The sequence below is a fragment of the Triplophysa dalaica genome, chromosome 10 (genome assembly GCF_015846415.1).
Source record: "Triplophysa dalaica isolate WHDGS20190420 chromosome 10, ASM1584641v1, whole genome shotgun sequence".
NCBI classification, from domain to species: Eukaryota; Metazoa; Chordata; class Actinopteri; order Cypriniformes; family Nemacheilidae; genus Triplophysa; species Triplophysa dalaica.
Genome location: NC_079551.1, coordinates 7,542,684 through 7,560,321, shown reverse-complemented (window position 1 = coordinate 7,560,321; position 17,638 = coordinate 7,542,684). Strand labels below are relative to the sequence as shown.

Sequence of the window (17,638 nt, the reverse complement as noted above, 5' to 3'; positions counted from 1 at the left end):
TATTATTCCTGTCCTGTTTTCCCACTCGTGGGTTTTTGTTTTGCCTTTTTTAGTCTTGTTATTTGTTTAATAAATATCATTGTTACCACCTATACCGTCTGTGTCTGCCTGCAATTGGGTTCTCCTTGAGTCATATCCTGACAGCAGCACTGTGTAGGCCTATAGACACATCAGAAATGTCAGTAAATCTAAAAAGAGAAATTAGCTTTGCCATATTGGATTAATTTACAGGCCATAATGTTCACCTGTGTATAGGTATAGTACTTGTTGACAGTTAGGAAACAATGAAAACAAGTGGGAAAGGATTTATATGACTATAAATAAAGTGGAAAATGAAACTTAAATGAATATAAAATTGTTTGATGAAGTAGCCTAGTTGTATTTTCAATGTTGATTTAGAACTACATTAAAAAATTAAACATGGGATGGGCCTGTATTAAACATATTACATAGGTTTGTGTCATTCATCTTTAGCTGATGAAATGGTAGGCTACAACATGTTGGTTGTATGTCATGAATATTATACAAAAGTTGTCTGAAGGAAGAACTTGATAATATAGAATGTATGGATCCTTTCAAATATTACTTAAATTTGTATGCTGTATATTCGATGACAAGTGTGGTATTGACATTTGTTAGGAACCGTAGATTATAGCTAGATGGTCTTAACGCTGCAACACACTAGGTGGCGGTATTTACTGTTAAATTGGTTCACATCTCGTCATAAAATAACAGGAAGAAGACTTCGGGCACTCGCATAATACTAAGCACGTGTATAATGGCGTCCCATTCTGCAACAAAGAAAGCAAAAGTTGATTGTGGTGTAGATGACACCATATGCGGTTATTTACACGGCGTTAGTCCCGTAAAACTTGCTCAGAAGAGTAGAAACAAATACTTTCATGCTACCATTCAAGGTAGTCGGGAAAAGTTCCGCCGCGTGGTAGTGTTTGCACCAGACAAACACGAAGTGTTTATTCGTGCTGAAAAGAACAAGAGCCCTGTTAAGTTAACGAACATCAAAAAATGTGTCAGTAAGTATAACTTTATATCCAGTTGTTTTCTTCAGATATTGACGTAATTGTTTTAGTATGATGAGAGCGTAACAAATGTGTTGAAACGCTTTTTAGAGTATTACGATGTCCACATTTATCACGGCTGAGCTTGTTTTACCCTTTCACACGTAATTTAATTTTTTTTAAATAAAACCGCAACGTGAGTTATTTTTTTAACAAGGCAAAATTTAAACGTATCACTTTAACGTTTCCATGGTGACGCGGGATTGCATCATGTGACCGACAGACCTCAGATCAGTTGACTGATATATTGTTATTTTATTCAAAGTATTCACAAACTTGTAACTATGATATGAAATATGATATTCCGATTTACAGATATGTGTATATAGATGTGTTTTGTTGTTTAAACAGTTTTATAATGATCGTGTTAGTTGAGCTAACAGTTAGCCTATAAGCGGGCGCTACCATGTTTGATTGTGTCTCAGTTCAGAGAATAGAATCTGTCGGATTAGCTGTTTAACCTGAGCGATGAAATCATTGATCCGCGCACATACATAGAGCGCTATGGAAAATTTAGGAAGAATAAATGAGTATTTATCAATATTGTGGGACATGCGTATTGGAGACGTTTCATATTTCTCCGTATAGATACATATCGAAATAAAGATATTTTTGACAACACTAGTTTTACTAATGATTTTATTTATTTACTATTTTAGCTAATAAAAAAAAATCCCATTTTATATGAATATTTTATGTTTTGCTCACATTGCATCTCAATTCTCTCTCGTGTTTAGTTGTCCTGCCATCACGTGACTGGATTATCTTAGTGTAAAATATAGAAGCATCGTGTGGATTCTTAAAATAGAATATAGTATTTTGTATGTTTTTTTTCGAATAATCTGTTATTAATTCTTTTTCCCGGTAATAATTTATGGCATACATTGTATGTTTGCAAATTCAGTTTATTACAGTATTAAATAGATATATGTAAGTTTTAACATGCACTTAATTAATAACAGGCACATTTAGAGCAGAAAGCATAATATATTTAAGTTGTCTCTTAAAAATATTTTGAGATTTAGCATATTAATGATGTATTTATATTAGGGGTGGGCGATCTAGAAAAAAAATTCAAATCACGATTTTTTCCAGATAGATCACGATTCACGATTTTATCGCGGTTCTTCAAGTTGGTTTTAAGACTATTTTGCAAATTAAAGGGGCTTCAATACAGCTAAACTAAGTCCCCATATAAAAATATACTCTTTACCATTTATATTACGAAGAATATTTTAATCAAGTTAATATTTAATGCAAGTGCAAGACCATAAATCAGCTGTTAGCAAAAAACTTTACATTTTGAATTTTGTTTTTCATCTTGTTGCGGCACTCGGAGTAAAGCTGTGGAATGGACGTGGAGGATAAATATTTTTGGCTGGGTATTTCGTAACGTGGATCTACGACTTTGAGCAGTTTTTTAAAGCCCTCATTTTCCACAGTCTTTATGGGAATCATGTCTTTGGCCAGGTAAAATGCGACTGCGTCAGTGACATCTTTCCAGCACTTGTTCATTCTGTCATACGGATACGTGTTTTTTTTTCTCAAATGGTTCTTTCGTTATAGTCGTTGTTTAAGCCTTTTAGTTTCCGTATGCTTGGTTGTACCTGATTTACTCGCGTGGGATCCCTTTATAATTTGACTGTCGGCATACTCTTTCAGTCCCTTTTATTTTGAGGTGGTTAAACAGGTTTGTTGTGTTGCCTTACGACGCTCGAATCTTATCATTGCCACATTTGCAAATAACTGTTGTTTGGGCCGTGTCAGTTGGGGTAAACCCAAACCATTTCAATATTACTGATGGATAACTTTTTTTAGGGACCAAGTCCTCCGTTTTCCCTCCATCTTCACTGACCGCGTCACTTAATCTTACTGAATTCACAAGCAACGTATACGAGCTTGTTAACATGGCGCAATCTATCGCAAGTATGTTGACGAATTCTATAGAACAGCACTATATATGACGATTTAACGATTTTCCCGAAAAAGTGGATCGTGCAGTCATTTTAATCGTTCGCGATCTAATATCGTCATATCGCACACCCCTAATTTATATGATAAATGATGACATTTTATCTAAAGGAAATTAAATGTCAGTGAATACTTATAAAAGTATGAAGTATTGATATGTGTAATATTGCCTCTGTAAGTACTTGGCATCGGATCAATTCCAAAATGTACAGTATTGCCCATGACTAATGTGCAGCTACAGAGGTGTAACAAATAATTTCCTGTAGGTTCAGCTTTACACAACTTTACTTTAACTGTAATGCATTAATGTTCTTGTGCAGTTTACTTATTTATTTTGTAAAATACATTCAAGTCATGAGGTTTGCTTTATTAAATGAATTGTATTGTCAAAGAACTAGTGGTTATGTTGCTGGTGTTTATGCTTATGTAAAAATAATACAATTAATACATATTTGCACGTGTCTGTTTCATAGGTCGTGATGGAGACGACTTTGATGTTCAGTGTGGCAGAAGCACTGATGTCATTATTACTGATGTTGACTTCACTGTAAAAGATCCACCTGAACGTTTAAAGAAAAGTGTTGCAGAGATCAATTTAATGGCGCCAAAACAGCAGGTGAGCATATTGGCTGTGTACAAATTTGCTACGAAGTATTTAAATTATGTGTTTTATATTATTCTAAAATAATATATATTTTAGTGTGTAGCAAAACAATGGCTGTATTTCAATTTCATGGAAGCAAAATGGACTCATGTCTCATTTGGTAATTTCAAAGTGTTGTATATGATGTCTCAAGGACATTTAAAGGAAAAATTTGGTCTCGCAACTTCTACCATATTTTACTAACCTTTGAGACATTTCGTTAAAGATTGAATAAAAAAGGCTGTAGTCATGTAAAGGTGTAAAGTTGAGGTAAATTCGATGACTGCTTGCGGAAATATGTAACAAAAAAATCTATTCATGCCTTTTGAGACTCGATATTGAATCGATTTCATTATAAAAAAACTATTATTTTTTGGATTGTTTTGCCCAGCTCTAATTTATAACAGTATGAATAAGATATTTTTGTTAAACAAAGACATTGAGTCACTTTAGAGGACCTTGTTAATGTCAAGGAGCTATTTTGAGCTGTTATTTGAACCTGGTGTGTTGGTGGTATTGTTTAAAGAGACTTGCACACCACTACCAGAATGACAGTCTGTTTAAATTTTAGTACCTAAAAATAAAAAGTTAATCTCATTTTCATAAAAAACATGTTATTTCTATAAGTATTTGCAGTGTTTTAAAGTGTTTTAATGATTCATGTTTGAAAGATGTATGTGGGACTGTATAATATTCTTATTTTACAAAATTAAAGATTTTGTTGTAATGATTTATACAAATAGAGGTTTTTAAAAGAGTTAGTGTTTGAAAAAACATTTATGTAGAATAATTCGCATAAAGAATCATTATAAATGTTTAATTAGTTTTTAAAGCATTAATATTGTTAGACAATGTTTAAATGTACTTATTTTAACTCATTTCTTTAATGTTGTTAGTAATTTTATGTATTTTCTGTTTTGCTTTTAGGTTGGCTGTTTTGAAGGTTTGGTTGTTCATGTGAGTGAAACTACAGAAATGATAGAGTTTCAAGGCAGGCAATGTGAAATGCAATCTTGCCATGTGCAAGATTACACTGGAAATATAAAGGTCCAGTTATGGGAAGACCAAGTGGGATGTTTGATCAATGGAAACACGTACAAAATATCCAATTTAAGCACCAGATCATTTGGTGGAAATTTGTATTTGACAACCACATTAGATACTCAATTCAACCAAATTGCAGCTTTGCCTGGTGTCACTTGTAACAACACAGCATTCAGTGTTGCTGATACAGAGGTGTTATCAGTGATTGGAAGTATTAGTGCTGTGGTCATGAATGTGGCACACAAGTGTGGAAAATGCCAAATGTGGCAAACTAATTTTGATGATAAAGTCAAGTTTCATCGTTGCCAAAGATGTGGCATGTTACAGAAGTCGTTGAATTACCAGCCAACAGCCAATGGCAAGATGACCATTGATGGAGGGGGCACTGAGTACGATGTATCCATTTCAAATTCCTATTTGAAAAGATACTTGGAAAAATGTGGCCTTTTGTCGTTGCTGCTGGATCATCAAGATTTGGAAGAACATTTCTTGGACATTGGACAGTTAAAATTTTTAATTCAGGGCAATGCAATTACTTCAGTGGAAAATGTTTGTTCTGCGTCAGTGGTTGGACAGCCTGAAGTAGGAGCTGGAGATCTGGAAGAACTGGAAGAAGATCTTGAAGCTGTGAGATTTACATCAACTATAAATATTGTTTGATTTTTAAATTAGTTTTGTAACCATCAATTTTTTTCCCATTAAGTTTTTTGAACCAGCGGCCGGACGTTGCCCCGAACCAGCGGCCGGACGTTGCCCCGAACCAGCGGCCGGACGTTGCCCCGAACCAGCGGCCGGACGTTGCCCCGAACCAGCGGCCGGACGTTGCCCCGAACCAGCGGCCGGACGTTGCCCCGAACCAGCGGCCGGACGTTGCCCCGAAACTGTGAGACATGACTCAACTGCAAACTAATGTGAGACTTCAAAGTTAATTTTGTGGTAAGGTTTGATATTTTTGTGCTTATGAAGGTTACTGAACCAGCAGGAGCCAGACGCCCCAAAGCTGCGCCAAGACGTCCCAAAGCTTCGAAACTTGAATTAACAGTAAATTAATGTAAGATTTTAAAATTATTTTTGTTTCCATTAAGTATTTATTTTAATAGGGATGTTCTTTTGTTAGTGTCAATGCAAAACAACATTGGATAAATTTCAAATGGTGTGTATGAATTTACATCACTATACAGAACACAAAAAATATTAGAATATAAATATTTGGTAATCAATAGGAAAAGCCATATTAATACAGTAAATACAATTGTATTCCATTGCATGATAATGGATTGCACACATGACAAATACACTTAAATACTTTTTTTACTTAAAAAAAAAAGATGTGAGTATTAATTCTTGAGTAGTTTTGCACATCCATATGCATTATTTGAAATAAAATATTTGTTTTGTCTTTCAGGTTGTTCTTGTTGTTGCAAAACTTTGGGCTTCACTTTATGCAGATTTCAGATCACTGTATCTTTTTTGTATTTTGTAGTTTCGTTTAATTTTGAATTAAACTTGTAACCACTTGTTCTTTTAGTTTGTTAAATACATGCAGATTATTCACTCTGTAATTTTATAATATGTAAAAAGTTGTTTAAACTATGTTCAGCACTTTATTATAATATCCTTATTCTTAAGTTTTTTTAATAAAGAATGTCATTTAATTTTTTTAGAGGCATTTATTTTTTGTTTTACAGTCAAAATGTTAAACATGTTAGGTGTGTGGTTGTATAGCTATATTGAAAGTTTTATATGCACTTTTTGAAGTTTTTGAAGTTGTTTTTATTAAAAGATGTTGTTTATGTGCAACTGAGTCCTGTAATTGATTGACGGGTACCTCCTAGAGTTCAGGATGACTTTTGGGGATTGTTATATTATCATTTCTAAGATTGTTCATTTACAAAAAGTTAACATGCTAATTAAAGTCAATGACTGTTTACTTAACCATTTTTGATAAATGTTCAAATATGCTTCATTGATGTTCTTAAACTTATAGACTTGTAATTTTTATGTTTCAATAATGTGTTATCATGGTTATTTAGTGCATTCATTACTTATGGCTGAGAATGTTTTTATTATGGTTCCATCATTAATTATGGTCGTTACAACATCTGTGGCTTTCAAAACCATGTATTTTTTGTATTGATCATGAACTTAAACTTAAAATTAAATTTTATTCCTAAAGTTAAGGCGGTTTTCAGATAACATTCACTTTTGGTTTACATTAATATTGTAATTCTTTCATGTTACAGTTAATGGTGTTTGTAATGGTCAAACTAGCAGGTTAATTTTTACACAGCATTAATAACGTCTTTATATACTCTATAAAAAAGTTTTACTTTAATATATACTTTAGCAGCATTTTAATGTTTTAGCCACTAGGGGGCACATATTTTGTTGTTACAATAGACTTCTCTCCGTTTTTGACCGGAAGAAAGGAAATCCATTTCGACTCTTTCTACACAGGTAACGCACGTGTGTGTGTGTCTCTTTGTATTGTAATATTGTTGGCTAGTATATTAATTTCAAAACCAAATAAACTGCTAATGTGCGATTACACATTATGTTGTAATACTGATAGTACATGTTTTGTTAGATATTGAGAAGGAATCGTAATTATTGAGTGCGTCACGCATGTAACCGTAAATTTGCGTTCACGTTCGATGTTGTTATTATACGGATGTTTAGACGCGAACAATGTCAAAATAATTTAAGCTTTATAAACATTGGCTTATATATAATGTATTCGAATGTATACGTTTACACAGATGATAGTTTATTTGTTGATAGTGAGGGGCCGTCTGCAAACAACATGAAACTGAACAAAACAATGTTTTATCATTAGATTTTTTTAATTGTTAATAAAAAACAAGCATAAATTGTGCAATTGAGTACAGATACACCAGCTTAATGTTTAATAAACAGAATAATCATATCATAATGTATGTCCTACTGCACCGTGTTGGAATGTCATTTGTTAACTGTGCGGGGATCATGTTTCTGCGTCGGTCTTGCGGCGTAGCCTACGCAGAGACGCGTACCCTTGTGTAACATCGCGTCAAACCCTACGCAGAGCGCAAGCTCTATGATTGGTCGGCTTGTACCCCGCCCTTCAGATCAAAACCCCCGCGATTGCGTCGGCTTTATTTATACGCATTAATGTGTGAATTATCTAAATAAACAACATATTCTGCTGTAGTTAGCATATCAAGCTGCAAAAGTGAATTTTTACTGCCGCTATAACCGCTAATGCTTCTCAAACAGCGTACACAACGAGCCGCTTCTTCTTTGGCTCTTGTTTTGGTTACACAAACAACACGCTTGTTGACACTGACGCCTAGTGGCTATTGCTTGTCGACGCGGACAACGACGCACAAGTATAAAGGAAAACCGGCGCGTTGCCTGTGGCGTAGCCCCGACGCACAAACATGATCCGTGAGCACGTTAAATGGGATGATCTGCTTATTACTTATTCTGCTTACGATATACTGGAGCAATACCATGGTAACTAGCAATTATGCTTATAAATTCCGCTCTTGTACTTTATTACAATAAAGCTGTTTGTTACAGAATATTAATAGCATATATTAATTAGTTTTGGGTGCGAATAGACAGGAGTGCACGTGGACATGCGTTCTGTATCATATATGTTTTAAACACATGTAATTATGAAACATGTATGTTAGTATTCGTGTTAAGTATATATTTTTTTATGTTGCAGAAAAAAGTGAAAGCGAATTTGAGGTAAGATTTAATCAATGTATTTGTATTGTTATAGATATTTCATAGTGAATTATTTGGTCAATCGAGATAATAGATGCACTTTTGTCAATGTTTTTTCATTGAATCAGTATTACTTTTGCACCCAGTGATGTTTGAAAGTATGAAATTACATGACAGCACACTTATGTAGTTAGTTAGGTCCATGCTTCTATGGCAAGTACTTGTTTACTAATGCAGTAAGATATGTTAAGTTAAATTTTATTATGCGTTATGGTAAGATTACAATGGGAGATTTGCCAATGTAACTTAGAGTAAAGATTGAGACATTTCATATTAAAAGTGTTGTTTGTCAAGGTTCATTTCATTAAATCGGTATTACTTTTACACCATAAGTTGATGTTAAAAAGTAAGAAATTTGATAAAAACATATGTATGTAGTTCAGTTATTGAGTTAGTTGGTCTATTTAAGTTTATGGTTCATTGGTTAAAACATGATCGGTTGGATTTGTTTTAAAACGAAAGTGAATTGTATTTAAATATTATTCATAATGATGATTTTGCATATTTATGGTTCATTTAAATTCAGGTAACCAGACGTGTCTGTTTTTTGTGACATCGCTAAGCACATGATTTCAGGTGTGTCCTCCTGAAGTTGTGTTTCTGGGGATGCATAAATACAAAATATGTCTTGAGCCATATTCAGATGGTAATTGTTTTTAATAGGGACTTAAGATATTTTCACCATTTATGGAACGATTCCTTTCTGACTACAGAATGTCTGCATTTTTGTCCCACCAACCACGTAAAAATCCCCAGCCAATATAGCTACTCTTTTTTTAAGTTTGTTTGGCAATTAAATTGTTGTCTAAATCCACATGTCAGAGTTTAAAACAGGTGTTAATTCCAAAATATATTTTGTACCTCTTTCTGACCATTTTAAATCATTGTATAAAGTTGCTTTTCATGAGATTTAGTTATTAGATTGTGATGCATTAAATGTAGTAAATGGAAGCATCAATGTCACAATACGATTTGCATTGCATATGCACCTGCAGCACTTTTGCAAACTGAGAGAGCTAATGTCACCAATGGATAGAATGCATGGAATAGGAGATGATAAGAACAGAAACAAGACAAAATAAATATAAAAATATTTGAAATAAGCATTTTTAAATAATGATTTTATTCCATTGTAATTTTTATAAAAAAGTGTCAATTGTCATGTTGAATGTAAATTGTGTGTATGCAATATTATAAATTCAAACATCTATTGTGAATTTATGTCAGTCCATGCGGATTTATTTTTGCAAACCTCTTCATGAGAAACATTATTGTCTGAATAGGGTTATTGGCACATCAGTAAAACCTACATGTCATCCATCATGTCAAAACATGTGCTTCATATAGATGTGTCTATTGGGTTAATGACAAAAGATGTGCATATGCTAGATGTTTGCGTGATTTCATGTTGATTTAGAATTAAGTGTTAAGTTACGTTTTTGCAAGTATCTTTTAAACACAAGATTATCATAAATCAGGTACATATTTTGACATCATGCATGACTCGCATAGGTTGGCATAATAAGTGCAAAATACACATATTGTATTTTTGAAAATTAAGAAATGCAACATCAGAAGGTTGCAGGTGAAATGCATATTATGTCCATGAGCACAGACACATCTGGTCACTTTATGCTGAAAATCTAATGAAACTAAAACAAAAATTGTAATATTAGGCATTGCACTATGAAAAAAAAATCTATCTTGTATTTCTGATGATATACTGTATTTTACTCATGTGTCACTTTATTTGTTTATGTGTGCAGAATGCCGCGTACGAAGCAGAGCTTGCGATCAAAGATGGCCAAGAAAAGGATGGCGGACCGGATGGCTGCTGATGCTGCAGAGGTTGTGCCACCTCTTAAAAAAATGGCACAAATAACTGAACATTGTGTGTATCACAATGGGCCTACTCAAAAACCTTCTGAAAAACCTACTCAAAAACCTACTCAAAAACCTACTCAAAAACCTTCTGAAAAACCTACTCAAAAACCTTCTCAAAAACCTTCTGAAAAACCTACTCAAAAGCCTATTGAAAAACCTACTGAAAAGACTGTCCAAATGCCTATTAATAACTGTGATGAAAATTCTAACATGAATGCTGTTTTTGATTTGTTTCCTCAGAAACATTACATCACAGGTTCTTTCCATCAAGGAGATGCTCGTTATGTCCAGAATTATGGGAAGCAATGTGCAGTTAACAGTTTAACTGCAATTCTGATGTCTAAATTGAAAAATGTTTTTCAGTGGAGCACCAGTGATATTAATTCTGTGTTGTTGCATGGTGATCAGTTTTATTCAGACATCAAAGCTGCTGGTAAGATCAGTGACCACATTAATGGATACATGTATGTCGAGGAGCTGCCAGACTCACACACACTGAATGATTGTAGTTTTGCAATAAACTATGGTACAACTTTAAGTGGTTTCTTTGGTGTTTATAAATATCAGAAAGATATGCGTGATGTTTACATGTCTTTAGATAAAGCACTGGCTCGAGCATTTCAGAATTTTGATGCATGTTTGGTAAATATCCAGCGAAGCATATGTGCAGCAGTCAGACAAGGCTCCTGGTATGCAGTGATCGATCCACATTCACGAAATCCTGACGGAACATTAGCATGTGAGGGTAAGAGTGTAGTGGTTTACCACCATAACATGACATCACTGTGCACGCATTTTAAGAAGCTTGGAGCATCACTGGAGGCTGACGGTACTCCCTTTGAAGTAACTGGGGTAAATGCAAACATGATTGATGTGCCTTCTGTCTCTGTGTACAGTCCAGTAGTCGAGACGAATGCTGAAGCTAAACAAGAGGGAAAAATTGAAATGGAAGTCGATGTTAGCCCCAATCCTGGTTTCATTGATGTCACAAGCACACACAAGCTATTTGTAAATGAAACATGTGTTCAACACACACCTGAAGTAATTTGTGTGGAGTCAACAAATGAAAATACAAGTGATGTTGAATTTATTTCCCAAACTGTCAATGAAACTTTTCAGTTTAGTCCATTAACAGTGCAGCAACAAAAAAGTATTTGTTTAAAGTTGAACATGGTAAACATTGTCAGAGAACAGAATGATGCAAGTGTGACTGATGAAATGGCTGAGCCTTGTGTAACTAAAAGTATTGTAGGAGATGGAAATTGTTTTTTCCGAGCAGTAACCTATGCTGTATCTCAGGATGAGACAGAACATAGAAGAATGAGACGAGCTGTTGTCACACACATACTGCAGAATGAATCAAACTACACACAGTATCTCCGAGAAGGACACAGTTCTGTAGCAGACTACATTTCCACATCAAGGATGAAATATCTCGGTGTTTGGGCAACAGAACTTGAGATTCAGGCTACTAGCGATTTAATTGGTGTTGACATATTTACATACAGTGATGATAAATGGCTTAAATATTCATCCTCAAATGTCTCATCGAAGAGACATGTCTGTCAAAGCAATGGAATTTACCTGAAACATTTCAATAACTGTCATTATGAAGTTGTTTTATGTGTGAAAACCAATAATAGTAGCTGTGCCTCCTTTTGTAAATCTCTATCTGAAGATGATTCATTAAAACGTACACCATACTCACGTAAGCAGTACAGAGAGAAACTCCAATACACCACCAAAAATGACTTTCAACAGAAGAAAAACATCACTGCTAAGAAAAGATATCAAGAGGATGAAACTTACAAAGATAAACTGATGAAATTCAGCACTGAGAAATACAAGACAAATGAACAGCATCAAGAAAAGATCAAACAATATAGTAAAGATAGATATAAATTTGATGATTTGCATCGTGAGGTTGTGAAAAGGTTTAGCACAGAGAAGTATGCTAATGATGAAATACACAAACAAGCTGTGAAAGAATTTAGCCACCGAAAATACCATGAGAATGAAATACACAAACAAGCTGTGAAAGAATTTAGCCACCGAAAATACCATGAGAATGAAATACACAGAAACAGTGTTATAGATTATAATATACAGAAATATAGAATTGATGATGGCTTTGCCAATAGGATCAAAATAAGAAACACTGAAAGAAGATGTGAGACACAGATGAATAAAAAGGACATTGACTTTGTGATGGAACAGTTTAAAGATAAAATATCTACAGGTCCTGAATATGTTTGTTCAGTTTGTCATCGCTGTTGCTTTAAAATGCAGGTTAAACACTGCAAAATAGATACATACTTTCAAAAGTCAGCACAATGCAGGTATGTTGCAGAAAAATGTGTAACATTTAATTATGTACATGAGTGTGATCAAGACTGTTGTGAAGACTGTGTTTACAGAAACAGCTCAGCTGCATCTTTGTGGATTTGTCACACATGTGATAGAAAAATTTCTCAATGTAAAATGCCTGCTGAAAGTGTAGCAAATAATCTTGCTCTGGATCCTATTCCTCCTGAACTGAGCTGCTTAAATTCTCTTGAGGAACATCTAATAGCAAAGCACATTCCATTCATGAAAATGCTGGCATTACCACGTGGAGGACAGAATGGTGTTCATGGACCAGTGACTTGTGTTCCATCTAATGTTACAGATGTTGTGAATGTTTTACCAAGATCAGAAAATGATGATTTGATGATTCGTGTAAAGCTCAAGAGGAAATTAACATATAAAGGGCATTATGAGTATAAATATGTACATACTGAAAAGATAAAGACAGCGCTGGCATACTTAAAGGATAATAACAAGTGGTATACAGATGTGGACTTTAATGAAACTTGGGTTAATCCTCTGAGTAAAACAGAAGAAGAGATTGTTGAGGAAATTGACAATAATGAGCAACTTTCAGAGAATTGTCAGGACATGTGTGTTGAGACAGAGAACAAAACTGAGAATGAAGATGATGAGATGACTGATGAGACACTTCATGATAGACAACAGCATGGATTATATATGGACACATGCCTTCAACCAGTGGATATTGGACAAGAAATTTGTGATCAGCATTTTGATGGCATTATGTCACTTGCACCAGCGGAGGGCAATAATCCAGTGAGAATGTTAATGGATGAAACTAATGAGGCCAAATGTTTTCCAGTTCTATTCCCAAAGGGAACAGGAACATTTCATGAGTCAAGACAGGAAAAACTAACAATTTGTAAATACTTGAAAAATAGAATCCTAAACGCAGACGGACGTTTTGCTCAAAACCTAGATTACATATTTTATGGCCAATATTTGTCTGAGTTGAATCAAGTTATTTCAAATGTATCAATTGCTTTAAGGAAAGGTTATCATACTGATAACAAAACAAAAATTACTCCAGAGAAGCTGACAAACAAAGAATCACTTCAAAAGATTTTGAATTTTGATCAGGGTTACAAATTCTTAAAGCCAATAAGAGGATCACCGAGTTTCTGGAGCTCCTGCCAACGAGACCTTTTCGCAATTTTGCGTCAACAAGGCCTACCATCGTTTTTTGCGTCATTTTCATCCGCTGACTTGCGCTGGCCAGAGCTAATGCAGACTATTGCGAGACAAGAGGGCTGTGAAACTCCTATTGATGAACTGGACTGGTCTGAGAGATGTGGAATGCTTAAACGAAATCCAGTAATTGCTGCTCGTATGTTTGATCATAGATTTCACTGCTTTCTGAAAGATGTGATTATGTCACCAGCTCAACCAATCGGGAAAGTAATTGATTATTTCTATCGTGTAGAATTTCAGCAGCGTGGATCACCTCATACACACTGTCTGTTTTGGGTTGAAAATGCCCCTCAGGTTGACAAAGATGATGATAAAGATGTTGTTGCATTTGTTGATCAGTATGTCACTTGTGAAATGCCATCTGAGGAAGATGAACTGTATGAAATTGTGAGCAGTGTCCAACAACACAGCAAAAGACATTCAAAAACATGTAGAAAGAAAGGAACTGTGTGTAGATTTAACTTTCCACGTCCACCGAGCAAAAATACTTTCATTACAAGAAGCAGTAATACTGATAAGGATAAAAAGGGAGCTGATGATAAAAAACATGAAAATTCAAACAACTGTAAAGAAATATCAAGTGAGGTAGCTGAATCTATATTAAAACAAGTAAAAGAATGTTTGTTGAATAGTGATGCTGTATTTGACTCAGTTGACTCTATGTTTGCGTATCTTGGTATAAATCAAGAAATATTTGAAGCAGCGTACAACAAACTGACGAAGAAAACAAGTGTTCTGTTGAAGAGAAAGCCAAGTGACGTGTGGGTGAATCAGTATAATCCAGATCTGTTACGCTGCTGGAATGCAAATATGGACATACAGTTTGTTGTTGATGCTTACTCTTGTGTTGTTTATATAATTTCCTACATTTCCAAAGCTGAGAGAGAAATGGGATTGCTGCTGGCTAACGCTCAGAAAGAAGCACACAGTCAAGGTAATATGGATGCGAAACAAGCTTTAAGAAAACTTGGAAGTGTGTTTTTACATAATCGAGAGGTTTCAGCTCAAGAGAGTATTTATCGGTTGACAAACATGAGATTAAAAGAAGCATCAAGGAAAGTGGTTTTCATTCCAACTGGTCCTAATACAGTGAAAATGAGTTTACCATTAAACGTAATGCAGAAAAAAGCTGAATGTGCAGAAAACGACAGTGATGAGATATGGATGAAAAGCATCACAGACAGATACAGAGCTCGACCAAACACAAATCAATTTACTGGAATGTGTTTAGCAACTTTTGCTTCAGAATACAGAGTTTTGAGTAAATCTGAAACCTCATGTTCAGACAGAGTAACACTGGAAAATGACATGGGATTTGTGAGAAAAAGAACTCGCACAGGCTTTGCTGTTGTACGATACGCACGTTTTTCACCCACTAAAAATCCAGAAAATTATTTTCAAAGTATTTTGGAATTATTTTTGCCTCATTTTTCTCAAAGCCAACTGAAACCACCAACTTTTACCTCCCATAAGGATTTTTATGAGACTGGATATGTAAACATTAATGATGAGCTTGAGTCAGTGAAAATGATTGTGGACACAAACATGGCAAAATTTGAAAAAGAAGCAGACACAATACAGAGAGCTCAAGATGATCTAGATAAACATGGACCAATGGAAGATGCTTGGGCTGAAATCTGTCCAGAAGCTGAACTTGAGCGTTTAGAATGTCTTGAGAATAAACAACAAATAGAAACAGAAAAAGATGATGATGTCATACCTGATCTATTACCAAACGAAGGTGTTTCCAAAATAGAAAACAATCCTTCTGCTATGACAAAACAAGATGCTATGGCATTACTACGATCATTGAATGAAAAACAGTCACAAATCTTTTATAAAGTACGTCAATGGTGTTTAGCAAAAGTACAAGGTGAGTCCCCAGATCCATTTCACTTGTTCATATCTGGTCCAGGAGGCGTGGGAAAGTCTGTACTGATTAAAGCAATCCAGTATGAAAGCAGTCGCATCCTTTCAAAGCTGTCAGAGAATCCAGATGAGACACACGTGCTGTTAACAGCGCCCACTGGTGTTGCTGCTTATAATATAAACGCTGCTACAATCCACAGCACTTTCTCTATCGGAACAAATGCATCACTGCCATATCAACCGCTTGGAGATGAAAAAATTAATTCATTGAGAGCCAAATTTGGAAAACTGCAAATTTTGATAATAGATGAAATTTCAATGGTTGATCATAAACTCCTTGCATATATTCATGGAAGATTGAGACAAATCAAACAAACAGGTGATTATTCTGCATTTGGAAAAGTCTGTGTCATTGCAGTCGGAGATTTTTATCAGCTGTCACCTGTTAAAGGAAAACCACTTTACACTGAACCAATAAACAGTGTGAATCTTTGGGAAACCAACTTCAGTTTCGTTGAACTTAAAGAGATTATGAGACAAAAGGACAAAAGGTTTGCAGAATTATTAAATCGTTTGAGAGTACATAAAAAAGGTGAACCAATGCTTGAACAAGATGTTGCTATGCTTAAACAATGTGAAACTGGTGATGGAGATGAAAGCACAGCTCTCCACATTTACGCTACTAACAGAGAAGTTGATGAACATAATATAAAGATGTTGTGTAAATTGTGTTCTGACACAGTAACTATAAATGCCAAAGACTTTGAGAAAAATGTTAAAACTGGCCGAATGGAAAGAAAAGATGGGTTTCATGTCAGAATTCATAACAGTTCTTTAGAGAAATCTCTTGAGTTAGCTGTTGATGCTCGAGTAATGCTGCTGAAGAACATTAATGTTTCTGATGGGCTTGTGAATGGAGTTTTTGGGACAATTAAAGAATTCTGTTATGATGATGATGAAACATTTCCAGCCAAAATGTATATTGATTTTGATGATGAAAGAATTGGTAAAGAAGCCAGAAGTAAAAACCCATGTTTAAAACCTGGATTGGAGAAATGTACACCAATTGAACCTGCAGAAGAAAAAGTCACAAGCGCTGGGGGCATCAGAATACAGTATTCCCTGAAACTTGCTTATGCATGTACAGTTCACAAAGTACAAGGTCTCACAGTGAATAAAGCTGTTGTGTCAATGAAGAAGATATTTGCTCCAGGACAAGCTTATGTTGCATTGAGTCGTGTGACTTCTCCTGATGGACTGATAATAGAAGATTTTCAGGAGAAAGTTATTTTTGCAAAAGATAACATTGTACAAGCTTTGCAGAGTATGCCACCGTTCATTCTTCCATGTGAAACAACAGTAAGTTCAACATTTCAAATGATATTACACAATGTGCAAGGGCTTATTCCACATATCTCAGACATTCGACATGACAGTAGATATTTTCAAGCAGATATGATTTGTGTGACAGAGACATGGCTAAAACCAAACTATTATGATAATGATATCAGACTTGCTGGATACTATTTTCATGACAAAGCACGAAGTGATGCATATGACACAAGCCAAGATGTTTTTGCTAAACTAAAAGAGGAAAATCATGGTGGTGTGGGTGTATATCACAGAGAGAATGTAGAAGTTACTGTACTTGATTTACCATGTATTAACATTGAATGTCTAATGTGCAGGGTTGAACATTTAAACACAACTGTTGCAGTCGTGTACAGACCTCCATCATATAATTTACTGTTGTTTAGAGAGAACTTGATTAACTTCATCAATGAAATCAACAGTTTACAAGGAGGCAAAATCA

The 17,638-nt window shown here is 34.8% G+C and overlaps 1 protein-coding gene across 1 annotated transcript; it reads left to right on the top strand.

The window, feature by feature from the left end:
• The first annotated feature begins 723 nt into the window (after positions 1-723).
• On the top strand, positions 724-6,387 carry LOC130429348 (uncharacterized). The gene is made up of 6 exons (XM_056757848.1): positions 724-1,034; positions 3,524-3,666; positions 4,621-5,364; positions 5,441-5,620; positions 5,704-5,788; positions 6,143-6,387. The coding sequence occupies exons 1-5, from the start codon at positions 779-781 to the stop codon at positions 5,785-5,787; spliced, it is 1,407 nt and encodes a 468-aa protein (XP_056613826.1). The 5' UTR covers positions 724-778; the 3' UTR covers position 5,788; positions 6,143-6,387.
• The last annotated feature ends 11,251 nt before the right edge of the window (positions 6,388-17,638 follow it).

What these genes read in the sequence shown, in the direction of transcription:
- LOC130429348 (XM_056757848.1), top strand. Translation starts at nt 779, where the DNA reads ATGGCGTCCCATTCTGCAACAAAGAAAGCAAAAGTTGATTGTGGTGTA. An exon ending in GAACATCAAAAAATGTGTCA is followed by an intron (nt 1,035 to 3,523) that starts GTAAGTATAACT and finishes TCTGTTTCATAG; the next exon opens with GTCGTGATGGAGACGACTTT. An exon ending in TAATGGCGCCAAAACAGCAG is followed by an intron (nt 3,667 to 4,620) that starts GTGAGCATATTG and finishes TTTTGCTTTTAG; the next exon opens with GTTGGCTGTTTTGAAGGTTT.